Consider the following 16774-nt stretch of genomic DNA (forward strand, 5'->3'; position numbering starts at 1 on the left):
TTTTCCCAATGTAATATACTTCTCCTCCTAATAAAAACTGACAGATGCCCGTTACTCTCCAAATTTTCCTTAAAAAGAGAGCCCTGAGTTTTACAAAGAACAACAGCACAAAATATAAGTCATATTTCTCAAACTTTTACAAGTAAGATAGGGCCATCTGAACTGATTTTTCACCAATGCAATATAAATAGTGGTTTTTTGAAACGTACAGAAATCCCATTTAAAAGGTGCTAACTCAACCATACTGCATATACATAAGAAAGACAAAAGTATTATCTTAGTCCAGGTCTCCTGACCCCAAGCCAAGTACTCTTAATATATCTTGCTTTCACTTATTTCCACCTATGTCATTTCCATAGTCACTCTAACTCCTGACCTTGAAAACACTATAGAGGGCAATCACAAGTAGAAATAGTCAAGGCCACTGTACAGTGAGGGCATGAAGGAAAGGAAAAAGAGGAAGAACTATATTTTCCCAAGCATAAGCTTAATATGAAGATCAATACTCCTTTTGGATTAGGCTGTGATACTGTGTGAGTCCATAGATATACCACAATGTTTTCACCAATTTTTTGTTGGTTAGATGCCCCTAATATCTATGTATGTCCGTCTTTTCTGTTTCTCTCTTTCTCTCGCCCCTAGTGCCTTATTTTTCCAAAAAAATTAAACTACCTAGGGAGCTATTTTGCTGTCCTCTTGTTATCAAAAGCATGGTCTTTGTTCCCAATACCAATTCAACAATGAGGAAACAGATTTGAAAAAAAAAAGAAAAAGAAGTTGTATTGCTTTGCTAGCAAAGAAGCACAGAGGACTCCTGTCCCAGAGGCTATGATTCTGTCCATCAGGGGGAACATAGGGTTTTTAAAGAGGTGATTCAAAGGCTACATTCCACATGTTCTCTGTCTGGAGTTGTCATTCACTTGTTAATTTGGGAGACAGTCATCTCTGAGATCTTCTGGTACCATCCCCAGAGTACTTCCTTCTTATGGTGGGTGTGAACTCAAGGACAGATAATTCTGCCTAGGATAGGGGTAGAAAGGTAATCTTGTTTCCCCTGTGATTAGGGATGGAGAAGGAATAGGGAGAAGGAGGAGAGAGGGGAAGATAAAGAAACATGTCCGTTTAAAAGTAAGTTGTAGTGGCAGGGGAGCAAGGGTCATATTCAAAGCATAAAGTAGACCACTATTACACTATAATTAAGAACACTGCTATAGAAGATGCTTGAATTACACAATAACATTTAGGAATGCCACTTTCACTGTAGATTCTAAGATTGCTTTCTGAATTAAACATATCAACGAAATATAGAAGAGACCTATTTCTAGAATTTCTCTATCAACTATAATCAACAATACACTCCTACTATCTCAGCAAATTGTTTCTATATATCTGACATTCAGATAATCCTTCTGTTTCACTTTTCCATATCCTAACACTTTTTACCACTTCACTGAAGATGTTCAACCTGATCTATGGCTTTAGACACATTCCAAATTCTGGTGAGGAGTATGGGTATAAGACCAAACATATAAAGCACTGCTTTCCTTTAATTTGATAGCAAATGGCAAGAATCTTGAGAAGTATGTATCCTTGCTTAAGGCTTCATGTAAGTTTAAAAATGACTTATAATTCATGGTAAGTTCTAGATTTTAATTATTTGGTGATATATATGTGTGTTATATTTGATGTTAACTATTTAATTCACTTTAGTACCCAGTATTTGCACCTTTGACTCATAAAATTTAGAATATTGTAGTAATGTATATAGTACAGATTTTAACCTCTCCAAATAATATGTTTTATCATATGATAAAAAAATACTTGAACCAAAATTCCTACCTGACTTTTAAAAAGGAATCAATTGGACTGGCAGGTTAAAGGGAACATGGCAGACAAGTGATAGAGAATGCAGAATACTAGACCAAGAGGTTACTAAGAGTGTGCTCTTTACTATGAGGACATAAAATTCTTATCTGACCCATTTATTTAGATAGGAAATAATATGAAGAGGGTCCCAAGAAAGATTGAATCCAGAACAGGAGTAAAGTTCTGATCATACTGATCTCTATTCACCACAAACCTAGTAGCAGAAAATAATAAATGTAGCAAATTCTGTTTAATACACAAATGACTAAGCATTTTGTTAATGCTAAATACACACAACAAGTAGAGCTTGTTGGATCTGTTTATTTCCTTTTTAATTTTTTGTGGTTAGGAATTGAACCCAGGGCCTCATTCATGCTGGGCAAGTGCTTTCAGTTATACTTCCACCTGTCTGATTTTTTAAGAAAACATGTTTTAATCTAATACACTACATGAAATAAAGTTACTCAAATAATTATAGGAGGTCAGTGAGATCTAATATTTTCCAGTTAAAACTTGCCCATTGAGTTTAAACAAAAAGAATAAAATCTGTATTGTATTGAAAGTTTGGTGCATTTCCTGTCTAAGTTAAATATGACATCATGGGTAAAAAACAAAAAAATACTAATTAGATCAGATTACTAGGGTTTAAGTGTCCCAAAAAGGGGGACAACTTATAAATTAGGACAGCAAAACTTGTGACCATGTAAAAACACATTTCAAGAGCAACTTAAAAAAAAAAAATCATTTACCATTTAGAAGATTTTTTTTAACCCTATAAGTACAAAACATTAACAAGTTCAAAGATTTCATGGTTTTCTAGTTTTTTATAGTGGCTGTTTCAATAATCTACTCTCCTCCAAATCTCTATCATGGTTACTTTATAAATTGCTATATTTTGCTCTCAGATGATGACTTCACCTCATATTTCAAAGAATAAAGAGATGACATCAGGCAAGAACTACTGCAACTACTTGTAACTAAACATACATTAAATCTATTTCCTTCTAGTTCTTCACTATTACAATGGAAATGGCATTCCTCCTATTATCTAAGGTTAAATTCCTCGTTTGTGCTTTAACTTTTATCTCCCACTTCTACCTGAGCCTCTGACAAATTAATTATCCTCTATTTCCCTTAAATTTAATCTTCCTTCTTTCAGGATTTAAACATAGACTTTTTCATCCTTTTAAAAAAAATCGATCTATGTTCCTCAAGCTACCATTCTTTCCCCTCCCCTTCACAGCCAAATTCTTGAAAGCATTGTCAACACTTAATTCTTTCCATCTTACCTTTTTTTTTACCTTCACTCTGAACTATAATCTGATTTTCACCTCCAAGGTCTTATTAAAATCACCCATGAACCCTTCTTATAAAACCCAATGTATATTTTCTCTCATCTTAGTTGACCTCCTGGGTAGCATTCACTACAGCTGACTACTTCCTCTCTTAAATACTATCTTTCATTGGCTTCTATGACCCTCCTGGCTTTCTTTTCACCTGTCTGGACTTTACCTCCCAGCATTTGTTGAGTTCCCTTTCTCCCTCATTCCTTTAAGTCACTGATGCTTACTAGTACTCACTCCTTTTATGCGTGTCTCTTCTCATATCTTTAACAATGTCATCCATTCTTAATATTTGATGATTTTCAAATATATTTCCTTTTTAATGTTTTTAAATTTGTTCTTTTTAGTTATACACAATAGTAGAATGTATTTTGACATATCATATATACATGGAGCATAACTTCCCATTTTTGTGGTTGTATAAAATGATATGTAATGATTGTGTATGATATGGAGTTACACTAGTTCTGTATTCATATAAGAACATAGGGAAGTTATGTCCAATTCATTCTGTCTTTCCCATTTCCTTTTTTAATGCTTTTATTAGTGCATTATAATCATAAATAGTGGATTTCATTTTGATATAATCATAAATGTATTTAACATAGTTTGCTTGTCTTCAATCTCCAATACTTCCCCCCTCTTTCCCCTCCTCCTTTCTCTTGATCTACTTCCTCTTCTTTACTGGTCTTCTATTTATTTACTGTTTCTTTAACTGGTGCACTATAGTTATACATGAAAGTGGAATTCATTGTGATTTCTAATAGTACTGATTTCTCTCATGAGCTTCTGACCTACGTATCCAACTGGAAATGTTTCCATTAGCTCACCCCTGTCTCCCTCTTTACCAAGTAATTCCTATACATCTATCAAGTCCTAACTTAGATGTTACTTCCTCTGGGAAGTTACATTTAAGGTTTTAAGTCTGGGTTATGGGTCCTTCTCTAGTATATTCTCTTTTTCCCATTACGTCATTTTACCATATTGTATAATAGCTATTGTGTATCCTCGCTAGATTGTAAACTGCAAAACTACTTGAAGTTTATTCTATCTATCACAAAACTCCTAGTACCTACTACATTTCAAGAAATTTTCTTTGAATAAAGTATCTGAATGAACAAATGGGTGGTAGACGAATGGAAACAATTTATTTTGTTTCCAAATGGGACAGGAAATGAAAATCTTATTATGGCTATGAAATGAAAAGAAACTGCTTGACAAAAAAAATTCTTTAAAAATATTAATCATTTAGGGATGTGAGTGTAATTCAGTGGTAGAATAAATGTTTCCACGTGTGAAGCCCTGGGTTTGATCCCCAGTAACAAACAATAAAATAATAATAGCTGGGCTTGGTGGTGCACTGTAATCCCAGCAGCTTAGGAGGTTGAAACAGGAGGATTGTGAGTTCAAAGCCAGCTTCAGCAATTTAGCAAGGCCCCAAACAACTCAGCAAGACCTTGCTCAAAATAAAATATAAAAAAGGGCTAGGGATGTGGGCTGGGGATATAGCTCAGTTGGTAGAGTGCTTGCCTCACAAGCATAAGGTCCTGGATTCAATTCCCTGCACCACACACACACAAAAAAAGGGCTAGGGATGTGGTTCAATTCCCAGTACCAAATAATAGTAATAATAACAATAACAATCATTTAGATAGAATCATGCCCTCTAATAGAAATGATCTCCCAAAATACTATTCCAAGTCCCTAAAGTATAATACTCTTCAGCATAATCAGGATAACTAACCTAATGTATATTATTTTAAAGAAAAGCAAAGAGTAGGAAATTAAAGGGACCTTTTGCTGACAGAACTGCTAAATTGATAGCTACTAAGAACTTTGGAATACTGTATGGAAATCAAATAGTCAATAATTTAGATATATAATTGTACATGTATGATCATCTCATAATAAGAAAAGCACTAAGCATTTGACTAGTCACTAATGATGAAAGACTAAGGATATTTCCAAAAATGAATCTTTTATACAAGCACTAAGTGTTGGTGAGGATGTGGGGAAAAAGATATACTCGTATATTGTTGATGGAACTGCAGATTAGTGAAATACTTTGGAAAGCAGAAAACTTGGAACGGAACCACCATTTGATCCAGCTATCCCACTCCTTGGTTTATACCCAACAGACTTAAAGTTAGCATACTACAGTGACACAGCCACATCAATGTTTATAGCAGCTCAATTCACAATAGCTAAACTGTGGAACCAACCTAGTTGCCATTCAACAGATGAATGGATAAAGAAAATGTGGTACATATACATACACAGTGGAATATTAGCCTTAAAGAAGAATGAAATTATGGCATTTGCAGGTCAATGGATGGAACTGGAGCATATCATGCTATGTGAAATAAGCCAATCCCAGAAAACCAAAGACTGAATGTTTTCTCTGATAAGTGGATGCTGATCCATAGTGGGGGGTGGGTAGGGAAGAATGAAGGAACTTCGGATTGTACAGAGGGGAGTGAGGGGAGGGGTAGGGTGGGTGGGGAGGAGGATAGTAGATTATAAGGGAGATATTTTTACCCTATATACAGGTATGAAAGAAAATTTTTAAAAAAATATTTATCACTGTCAAAAAAAAAAAAGGAAAAGAAAAAGAAAGGGTTTCTTTGGGAGGTGAAGAAAATATTCTGGAATAAGATAGTGGTGACGGTTGCACAACTCTGTAACTGTTAAAAAAAAAAAACTACTGAAATGTATACTACAAGTGAGTGACTTGTAAAGTATGTGAATTGCATATTAATAAAACTATTTTTAAGTGAAAAAAATTAGTCTTTTGTTTAATATGCTTACAGTACAGGAAGGAAAAAAATGGATGCACTTTGCACCTGCTATTTCATGAAACTGTAATTCAGTATTTAATTCGTATCTGCTAATGCTACCAGGGCTGTTTCTACTCTTTTAGTCCTCACGGGTAACACAAAGAAGTTATAGACATCTATTATTCTGCCTCCCTTTAAGGTGTTTAGATCTTCTCCTAATCTCTATAAAAGTCACATGCAAATTTGCTTGGATGAGATAATTTTGTAAACAAAGTATTTCTAAAAAACTGCAAGAATTATAAAAATTAAAATTTACTTCTGGATTTTAGATTCATTCATTTATTCATTAAATATGAATTTACTAAAGTCTTATGATATACAAGGCTTATCTGTACAATGAGAAAACGAATGAAATCTCCCTCAAAGGAGCTTCAAAAATTTAAGGTTAAAAATGATGAGTATGTAAAGTGATGCAAAAGTTAATCAGCTTGATTCAGTCATTCTCAATTTATGTAGCTATCAAAAGAATATGTTGTATCTCAAAAATATTCAATAAAATTTTGAGTTAGTGCAATTGTTTTGATGATTCCAAATGTCCTCTCATCTTCAGGCAGAAAATGGCATTCATTTCTCAAAAAATCATTAAGAGATAAATTAGATATTTAGTTTCTTAAAGGGCAGCCAGCGGGCATTTCATCAAAAATATTTATATCAAAAGAATATCAAGCTAGGCATGGTGGCACATGCCTGTAATCCCAGCGGCTTGGGAGGCTAAAGCAGATGCATTCTGAGTTCAAAGCCAGCTTCAGCAAAAGTGAGGTGCTAAGCATTGAGCTCCCATCTCTAAATAAAATAAAAATTAGGGCTGAGGATGTGGCTCAGTGGTCGAGTTCAATCCCTGGTACTGCCCCCGCCAAAAAAAAGGGCAGCCACATTTTACTTAGTAGTCAAACAGTCCATCGTAAAATTATATAAACAGAATACATGTTAAGAACCACATTAGGAAGACATAGGAAGTCCAAATACACTTGAATTTCAATTCAAAATACAATTCAGGACATGTGCAGTGGCATATCCCTATAATTCTAGTGGCTTGGGAGGCTGAGGTAGGAGGATTACAAGTTAGATCCTCAACAATTTATCGAGGTCCTAAGCAACTCAGTGAAATCCTGTCTCAAAACAAAGTATAAAAAAGGTGGGGGATGTGGCTCTGTGGTTAAGTATCCCTTGGTTCAGACCCTGGTACCAAAAAACAAAAGCAAACACACACACACACACACACACACACACACACACACACACTAGATTACAGAGACCAAAAAGAAAAACTGATACGTATCTTTTAGGTAAACTGATTGCTGGGAATTATTTGAAAATTTCCAAGTCTTAGAAGGTAAGTACAGAAGTTTGTTTGTTTGGTTTAATTTAAGGTTTTATTCAAGGCACAACATTTTTATGACATAAAAAAATAGACTCATTATGACAGTTTCATGTCCTGATTTCCAATGTGAATCTAATAAAACAGAAATCCAAAAAATGTCAAAACCAGTCTTCATAAAAACCCAGAGAAAAAGGCTTGGGGTTGTGGCTCAGTGGTGTAGCACTCGCCTAGCATGTGTGAGGCACTGGGTTCAATTCTCAGCACTGCATATAAAAATAAATAAAAATAAAGGTCCATCGACAGCTAAAAAAAATATTTAAAAAAGAGAAAAAAAGGTGCATTCATTTTCACAAGTCTAGGTTTGGTGTAATCAGAACAAGAAGGTTTTTTTTTACAAATTTATTTAAATTTCACTCTGTGATTCATGTAGAGAAAAAATAATCTATATTCTTTTATATGTGAATCTATTACATAGTCAGGTCATTAGAGGTGGTACAGGTGGAATGTGGTAGACTTGTTTGTGATGAGGTGACTCAGGAAACCAAAAGAGGGGATCATCCAGTTTGGCTTCCTATACAACAATGTAATTCTACACAGAATTAACTCATCTTCAATTTCATGTCTATGTGACCTTCCTCCATCTTCTCCATATATACATATGGTAAATTATTTAATATGCTGGGAAAAAATAAGCGTAACCTCACATTTCATAATGTATTGCTTTGAAATAGCTTGAAAAGATACACACTGAAAGAAAACTTAAAATGCGTGATTACTCGACATTTTAATAGAAATATGTAAAAGAGATACAAAATTGCTCTAACTTGTTTTCCTTTCCAGAATACAACTAAATTGTTTGAAGCTTCTTAAAATGAACAAATCAAAAAGCAGGTTGCAAAAAGTCCCATGAGAGACAAGAGAGGGGAGTGTACTGCTCTGCTGGTCCTCTGCCTTGGGGAAGAGCCTCATCCAGCTCTGTAACTGTGGAGGATGTGGACAGCCCAGATGTAGGGCCTGCAGTGGTGTGTGATGATGGGGACAGACATTTAACCAAAGACATTTAACCACAGTAAGAGTCTGATGTCTACAAGAACAGAAACTGAGCTAATAATATCAAAGATAATGATTATTATTACCCCTTTTTAAAAGATATCTTGGATAAGCCACATAAAGATAATCATTGCTAATACGTAGGACAAGAAAACAATTTTTTTCTATTGAGATAACTCATCAAAAACTGCATACTAAAAATTTTCAGCACCTAACATTTGAGAGGTTTTTCCTTGTTAAAACATGGGTTTGGTCCCTGTCCTGAGGTTTTAGAGATACCTGCATAGGGTTAGAGAAAGTACCCTCTACAGAACCCTATCTATGTCAACAAGTCTGTGAGATCAGTATTCTGAGAAGACCAGGATATCACAAATTAAAGAATCAGAGACAGAGAGAAAGAATGGTATAAAGAAATCACCTACATTCTGTGGAATGTTTTAAATAAATAGGCAAGAAAAAAGAGCACTAGTCAAAGCATTAAGAAGAAAAGCTAATGTTGGAATGAGACAGACATCATTACTCTATGTAATTCATATGATTACACAAATGGTATGAATCTACATCGTGTACAACCATAAAAATGAAATGATGTACCCCATTTGTGTACAATGAATCAAAATGCGGTCTGTAAAAAATTTTTTAAAAATTTAAAAAAAAAGAAGAAAAGCATGTATGTTAATGGAGAAAATCATGTAAAACCTTTCCCTAAATCCAAGCCTGTTGGTTGTAAACAACTTCTTATAGCTGAACAGTTAAAATGAAGGAAGATGCACATCTCTTTTTAGTGCTGTCACTCCAACTTGTTGGGAAGGCTTGATCATTTATTTCCAGGTGAGGGGCTGTAACTGTTATAGCCTTTAAAGAGAAAGAAAAAAGGTCTGTGGATATAAAATAAAATAGAGATTTATAAACCATGAGTCATTTGGGACAAGAGCATGGGGAGGGTAATTAAAATGATTAGGTCAAACAGGCTCATACCCCCAAGAGGCAGCACCTGTTGGCAAAGAGCTTATAACACTGACCATCTCAGTCACAGAGGTAGATTTCACCTTATAACCAACCACTCCCACATTAATACTATGTGTCCGTATGCATTTTTATGGTATAATTAATATATTAAGTCAGCAGGGATTCCCCTTACCCTTAGGGCCTACCACTGGCAGAATTGCAAGATGTGAATAAAGCTTTTAGGGTGGCTTTCTGGAATAAATTACATCTCTACTTACCAAAAATAATAGTTATAGCCTTTTTTCTTTCATATTGACAGACAGAAAAATTACCCACCTAATTTGAAGCATAGAAGAAAATAGTTGCTAAGGTTCTTTAATAACTATTCCCATTCTGCTCCCTTAGACACGTAATGTTAATCATTTGTTAATATTGCCGAAAAGTATAGTATGATTTGAAGACAGAGTACATGTCATTTTATTATACTCCATCAATCTGTAATATATTAGACAGATGCTTTAAAATGCTTTGAGTTTCTCTGGAGGAACTTTAGAGGGAAATGAGAGGGAGGAGGGGTATGAAAAATGGTAGAATGAGACAGACAGCATTACCCTATGTACATGTATGATTACACGAATGGTATCAATCTATGTTGTGCACAACCACAGAAATGAAATGTGATTTGTGTACAACAAATCACAATGCAGTCTTTAAAATAAAAAAAAGCTTTGAATTTGTATAATAGATCTTGACAAATTTTATTACCATATGTTATGTAATAAATGTGTACTTTTGTACTTGCAGAAACTGCTAACTTTTAAAGTTGTTTGATTTTCAAGGAACTTATAATGGATATGTATGAACTCTATGCTATCTGTTAAATAAAATGCCATTCTACAGAGTTAACAGTCCCATGAGAGCAATACTGACTTTGGAGAATTCAGTTAATGAGCTTGATCTTTGCCTCACATTGAAATTTCATGGAATATAGTTAATATTGAGTTGCAGCTTTGAGCATTTAGTTATAAATCATGGTCTTTCTAGACTTTTATATTTTTAAAATCTTATTTACCAAATGAGTCATGTTTTAGATACGGTCTGCATTTTATCAGGAATTGTTTTAAATGCACCCCAGGAATGATATATAGTCTATGTCCATCAAAAGAACTATCAGTTCAATTTAACTGACTTCGTGTGAGATTTTCTTATGGTTTAAGTGTGAACCATTTCAACCACAGTACCCAGCTGACCTTAGACTCACTGTTTTCAGTAGATTTAGAAGTTACTTTCTTTGTGTTTTTCTACTTTGTGTGGCATAACATTGAATCAAAAGGATATAATATATTCTTGACCCAATGACTTATTTTTTCTGTTGAAAAAATTTTAAGCATATTATGTATCTTCATCAAAATTCTGATGGAAGTGTTTAACTTTTATTTCCTACCAAGTTGTGTTTTGGAAACTGCCTATTTTAATGCAAAGAAAAATTCATTCAAGATACAGTTAGTAACAAGTTTTATTCCCTGAATAATAAAGTTGGGTAAATGTTCACTTCCTTTAAAAAAAAAAAAAAAGCAGGTTAAAAGTTCTGTATAGTAAGTAAAATTCTAAAGTGTATTAAGTAATCCAATAGATTTTCTTATTATGAGCCTTAAACAAAAAGGCAGTTCTAGAACAAATATTTTTTCCACTAATGAAAATAATGCTAAAGCTAAAACTTTAAGATTCTAAGAAGAATCTTGTTAGCATCTTTATAAACTTAATATAGTACAAGGCCAAGGTTTACTAAAAAATTTTGGCAAGCTAAATTTGTACAATTCAAATAAATATAGTGTCACATGATTTGTTCTCCCAAAGGCAGGAATTTTGACCTTGACTGAAGTCTTCCCAATTTAAATGCTATAAATACTTTAGCTGAAGAATATATTAAGCATTAATTCTCACTGAATGTGAATGTGGTTGTGCTTTCTAATGTGCATGCCCCACACTATATTTAACATAGGCTTATTTAATTCAACAAATATTTATTATATCTACTAGAGATAAGCTCTAGCCTGGGGCAATAAAGACATAAAGGTGACCAAAACCAATGTAGTGCTTCTCCTTACAGGACTAAGAGAAACAGAAAAAACAAAGAATTAACAGATAATTATAAAAAAGTAATTATCCAAGAGTATAGGAGAAGCAGAGGTATTTTTAAGAAATCTACAGAGTCACGGAAGGTCTTGGCATGGAAGTTTCAGGCTAGTATATTTAAAACAAAACTCCTCAAGATTATGGCAGTAGACCCATATTTCTGAAGGTTATTGCTGTTCAGTCCCATCAATTAAATTATTCTTATAATACATATATGTTAATTTAAATGCCAGCCTTACATTCAGCATAATGTGCTGCTTTTTAAAAAAGTTCGTACCTATAATCTTAAACAACAAAAGGAATCATTTCATTTCTACCACTTCAGGAAACTCAAATAAAGCATGGGATTAAAGTAATATTTCTGGAAAATGGCAGACTGATTCCCTAAGTTTCTTTTCCTCCTTAACCACACTAAAATCACAGTAAAGTAATTTAAAAAGGTATGAATACATTGGGGCTAAAAAACAGAAAAGAAGAGATTAAAATAATCAAGAGAATTCACCAACATTTTTGTAAAACTGAAGAGATGGAGGAGTGATAATTGATCTAGGGAGCAAAGGCACTACGTGGGTACTACTGAGAAGACTAAACGGAAGTAAGCTATTTCCTGTATAAAAATCTCAGAAATTCAAGGCACTGGAAACACAAGGAGCTATAGAAACATTGTAAGTGATGGAACTGAAAACAGGTGAAAAATAATATATAAGTAGAGCATTATCCCCAACATATGCTCTTACCTGTGTACATGAACCTGCATCCAGAAGATTACTGCCCCCACACCTCTCTAATTCAACTATACCAAAGGAAAAGTGTTACAAAATACTGACATTTGGATGCTGCTCTAATGAAAAATCTGATCACCCAATGAAAAGCCATGCTCATTGTAAAGCCCTTTTGAGAAGTTCTCAAATAATAGATGGTCAACAACCACAGATATGTATGGGCAATCACAAAATAAAAGTGAGAATCAAACAGCAATAATAAAAAAAAAAACCTAGAAGAAACAAAGTAATGCACACAGCAGAAAACAAAACAAAATTATAAGTTTTATTCTTATAGTAAAAAGAATCCCAGGTGGTTCATGCCTATAATCCCAGCAGCTCAGAAGGCTGAGGCAGGAGGACCACAAGTTCAAAGCCAGCCTCAGCAACTTAGCAAGGCTCTCAGCAATTTAGGGACAGCCTGTCTCAAAATAAAAAATAAAATGGGTGGGAAATGTGGCTCAGTGATAAAGTACCCCTGGGTTCAATCCCTGGTACAAAAAATAAACAAACAAAAACGGTGGTCAAGAACAAAACAAAATGCCTGTAACACATGAACCCATGAACAGAGAACATAAAAACAGTTCTTAAAAAATAGGATAGCCAAAATTTAAAAATTCAGTAGGAAGGCTGGAAGGTAAAGTCAAGGATATTGTCTATAAAAGCCAACCAACTCACAGGACTCTTAAAACTGGGATATAAGAAAGATTAACAATTAAATTAGGATCTGTCAGGAGGTTTACATTCAAATTACTAGCAGTTCCAGGAAACCAAAACAAACAAACAAAAAAAGTAGTAGAAAATATCAAAGAAATAGTACAAGAAAAATTTTACATAATATTTTTAGACATGAATTTCCATATTGGTAGTGTCCTTAAATATGTAGCACAATGAAAAAGCTATCTACACTGAAGCTGGTTATTGAGAAAATTTAAAACATCAAGAATAAAAAGGTTACAAAAGTTTCTGAGAAGGGACAAAAGATCACATACAAAATTCATGACAATCCAAATGTAGAATCAGAGATTTGGGAAGGATAAGACTCAGAATTTTAGTTTTATATGACATCTAAAACAATATACAGAAAATTTCATACACACTAAGCAATAATGTAAAAAAATGGATAAGTAAATGAATGAAATAAATTTACTGAATGTTTACTACATACCGGGTGTGTCATTCTGTTTTAAATATATTAACCCTTTAATTCTTCTAACAGTATGAGACTGTTAGCTTCTTTTATGGATAAGGGAATAAGCATTGAGAGATTAAGTAATTTTCCCAGAATGACATAGTAAGTGGTGGAGACTGAGTTCTAGTTTTCTGAGTGTTAGTTTTCAAAACTGCATGACTCTGTCTCTCCATTTAAAAGTAAAATTAACTATAAAAAAGAAGAAAATGTTCCCTACCTTGTGAATCTATTCCCAAATCAACTATGGTTGATTCAAAGTTCCAATCCAGTACTACTTGGTAAAAGTAAAACAAGACACAAGTTTAATGCTACCCTCCCTTCTAAGCCACAAAAGTGTACTATTTGCGGGTGGGGGGTTGAATGTTGAGTATATTTGCTAGTATTTTAAGTATTCAGTGTATAAAAATACTTTGGGTTGTGTGGTTGTGATTTACTGCTAGAAGTTCCATAAAGCAGATTCCCCAACCGAAGTGCATCAATGACCTGCATGAAAATAACTGATGCACTTAGATCACTACTGTGCATTTACACAAAGCATATAAAGCTATAAAATTTCATTGAAGTTAAAAACAGTACAGTTGTCTCTTTTCTAAATTATTTTTAATCTCACTTTTTCACTCTTTTCTAGTGTGGTAAGCAAAACTTCCCTAGACAATTTTCCTATTTATTTACATGACTTTATTAAATATAGTGATTAAACACATCATGCCCCTTTCAGTCACTCTTACCTTTTTATTACACTCATCTTTACCTATATTATCAACTGTCTAATATATATTATCAACTACCTAATAATATTTAGACATTTTCATGTGATTAAAGTCCTCTGTAAGAGCTTCATTCATAGTTTCCTACTTTTGCTGTTATATTGGGGATTGAAGTCACAGATTCAAGCAAGCCAGGCAAGCACTCTACCACTGAGTTATTATATTCCCAGCCCTTTAATTCTGGTTTTAATGGGGTAGGTGGGAAAGAAATATAGTCTTTTTGAATAATTTTTTCCTTTTATAGCCTGATACCACCATACTTCCTCCTCCTTCCTCTTTTCTTTTTTTGGGGGACGGGGTACTGGGAATTGAACACAGGGTTTCATGCATACCAGGCAAGCGCTCTACCACTAAGCTACATTCCCAACCCACATCTTTCTTTTTGACTTATAAGGAGGCTACACAGGTTTAGCATTTCTACCCTTGGTACTTCCATACACTAATACAGTGACTTCTGAGACCTCAGGCCACTGCTTCAAGACTCATCCTACTGCATTCAATTTCCTGAATCATTTCCTTTGCCCTGCCCAGTCCGGTGGTTCCTTTCTCAAACATGCAGCCCTCACATTTCTACCTGTCCTGTCCTTCCTATCTGAGTCGTGTTTTGTTTCATTTTTGAGGACGAGGGTTTGTTTGACAGGTGGTAGCTGGAGCAACCCTTTAGCTATGGGTGCATCAATGACGGCATCATCTACGTCTTCCCAGCACTTAGCTGAACGAATACCTGGCCTAGGTCTCAGTCTCACTCACAGGACGTGCTCTACCCACGGCCACCGAGTTCACTATGCCTCTACAAGCTCCAACGTCCGGCGTCACGGCGACCTACGGTCTCAGTCGCACCATGCATAGTCTTCCCCATCCCTCCCCGCGCACAGGTGGGATACCTGGCTATCCAACCCTCGCGCGTCACCTGCGGGGCGGCTCCAGGGCGCGCACGCGCTCGTGCACATACCGTCTCCTTGGCAGCAGCCACCGGGATGGGAAGCAGCCCCCGGCCTCGGGGCAGGTCCTCAGGCTCTGTGGCCGCGCTCTCGAAAGAGCGCTCGGGCGCCAGCACCCGCGCGGAGTCGCCCCTGGGGTCCCCATAGAGCTGGTAGCACAGAAGGCCGACAAGACCCCCGCCCGCCGCCGCCGCGATGCTCAGCTCCCCCCAGCGCCGCCGTCGCCTCCAAGCTGCCTCAGCCACAGCCCCCTCCTCGTCCTCCTGGCAGGAGAAGGGCCGGCCAGGGAGGCCCGGCGCCGGCCCCGCAGTCCTCCCCCACGACCCAGCAAAGTGCTGGTGAGGGGAAAGCGTTGGCGGCAGCCGGGGCGGCGGCCACAGGAGCCTCCGCAGTGCAGCCATAGCGGGAACAGCGGGCACCGGAGCTGGGAGAGAGCGCGGGGCGGGGGGGGGGGGGGCGGGGGGCACGGCAACGAAACCTCGCGAGAAGTCGATGCGGAGCGGTACGCGACTGTGGGGAGAGACCCTACGGGCTCCAGGCCTGGGGTACCCTTGGGGCAGCCTGCCGGTGGCGGGGCCGGGGGCTCACCCTGGGTACAACCTGGGCAAGGCGGCGAATCCTGGCGGTTCCTGGGCCCTGCGGCCTCAGTCCAACCACGCAGTCGTAAATAACCGTGCCGGCACCTGGCTGCGCCAGAAGCCAACACCGCCGGGTACAGCGGGGTCAGCGGAGCCCAGGAGCGCGCGGGTGCGGGGTGTCCGAGCGCCCTCGGCTCGCGTGGCCCCTAGCCTCTGCCCTGCCGAGCGGGTGTCGGGAGCCCTGGTCGGCGCCGCTCTACGAAAGTCGAATCGCCTAACGGTATCCTGATCTTATGACACGAGGTCGCGAATAATTTACAATTGTGTCTTAATGTGTACAACAAAGATGAGGTGTACAAATGTGGTTCAAGTCATAAAGATCGCAGACTTTAAGTCAAAGAATGTTTCGATTACACAGTGCTACTTTTGTTGAGGGAAGACTAATGCTGGTTTGTTTTGTCTTTGAGTTACCGTTACTTTTTTTTGTTTTTGTTTTTAAGAAATATTAACATACCCACGATCACCTCATGCAACAAATCAGAACTGTTAGACAAATAAATGAAGGATTTTTAAAAATTCTGAATAAAGATAACATTTCAAAACACACCCTCACTGTTTGTGGAAGGTTGTTGGTGTAAATACAAGAATTGATAAACGTATTGTGTGCTTTGTTTTTGTTTGTTTCCTACATTGTCAGTAACTGTTTTATGAGAAAGTGTAAATGACATCCTTCATGTTATAGGGTTTCCCACCTCCAACCCCAATTTTGGTAACTGAGTTATGCTAGCTTGGGTCTTCATATTATGGAGTGGTATCAGAAGCCCATTATAGTATGTTGGGTCTACATAGAGGCAGTCGTTTCAGTTGTGCTACAGTGACAAGGGTTAATATCAATTGGTTATGGCAATTCTTAAGAAACTAGGACTTTCAAATGGAACCAAAATTAAATTCTCTGGCAGGTCCTGCTATTCCTATTCCTCACTAACAACTTGTTTTAATAGAAGTTAGTGGAATTCTTTCCTTTTTACCAAAAG

General features: G+C 36.6%; 1 protein-coding gene across 1 annotated transcript in view; it reads right to left on the reverse strand.

The window, feature by feature from the left end:
* Nucleotides 1-15593, reverse strand: part of Micu3 (mitochondrial calcium uptake family member 3) — a 107994-nt gene extending 92401 nt beyond the window's left edge. Inside the window, 1 exon segment of the mRNA XM_047549164.1 lies at nt 15174-15593. Coding sequence (XP_047405120.1) covers nt 15174-15563 — 390 coding nt within the window. The 5' untranslated portion in view covers nt 15564-15593.
* Between the last annotated feature and the right edge of the window lie 1181 nt (nt 15594-16774).

The sequence above is a fragment of the Sciurus carolinensis genome, chromosome 4 (assembly GCF_902686445.1).
Source record: "Sciurus carolinensis chromosome 4, mSciCar1.2, whole genome shotgun sequence".
Lineage (NCBI taxonomy): Eukaryota > Metazoa > Chordata > Mammalia > Rodentia > Sciuridae > Sciurus > Sciurus carolinensis.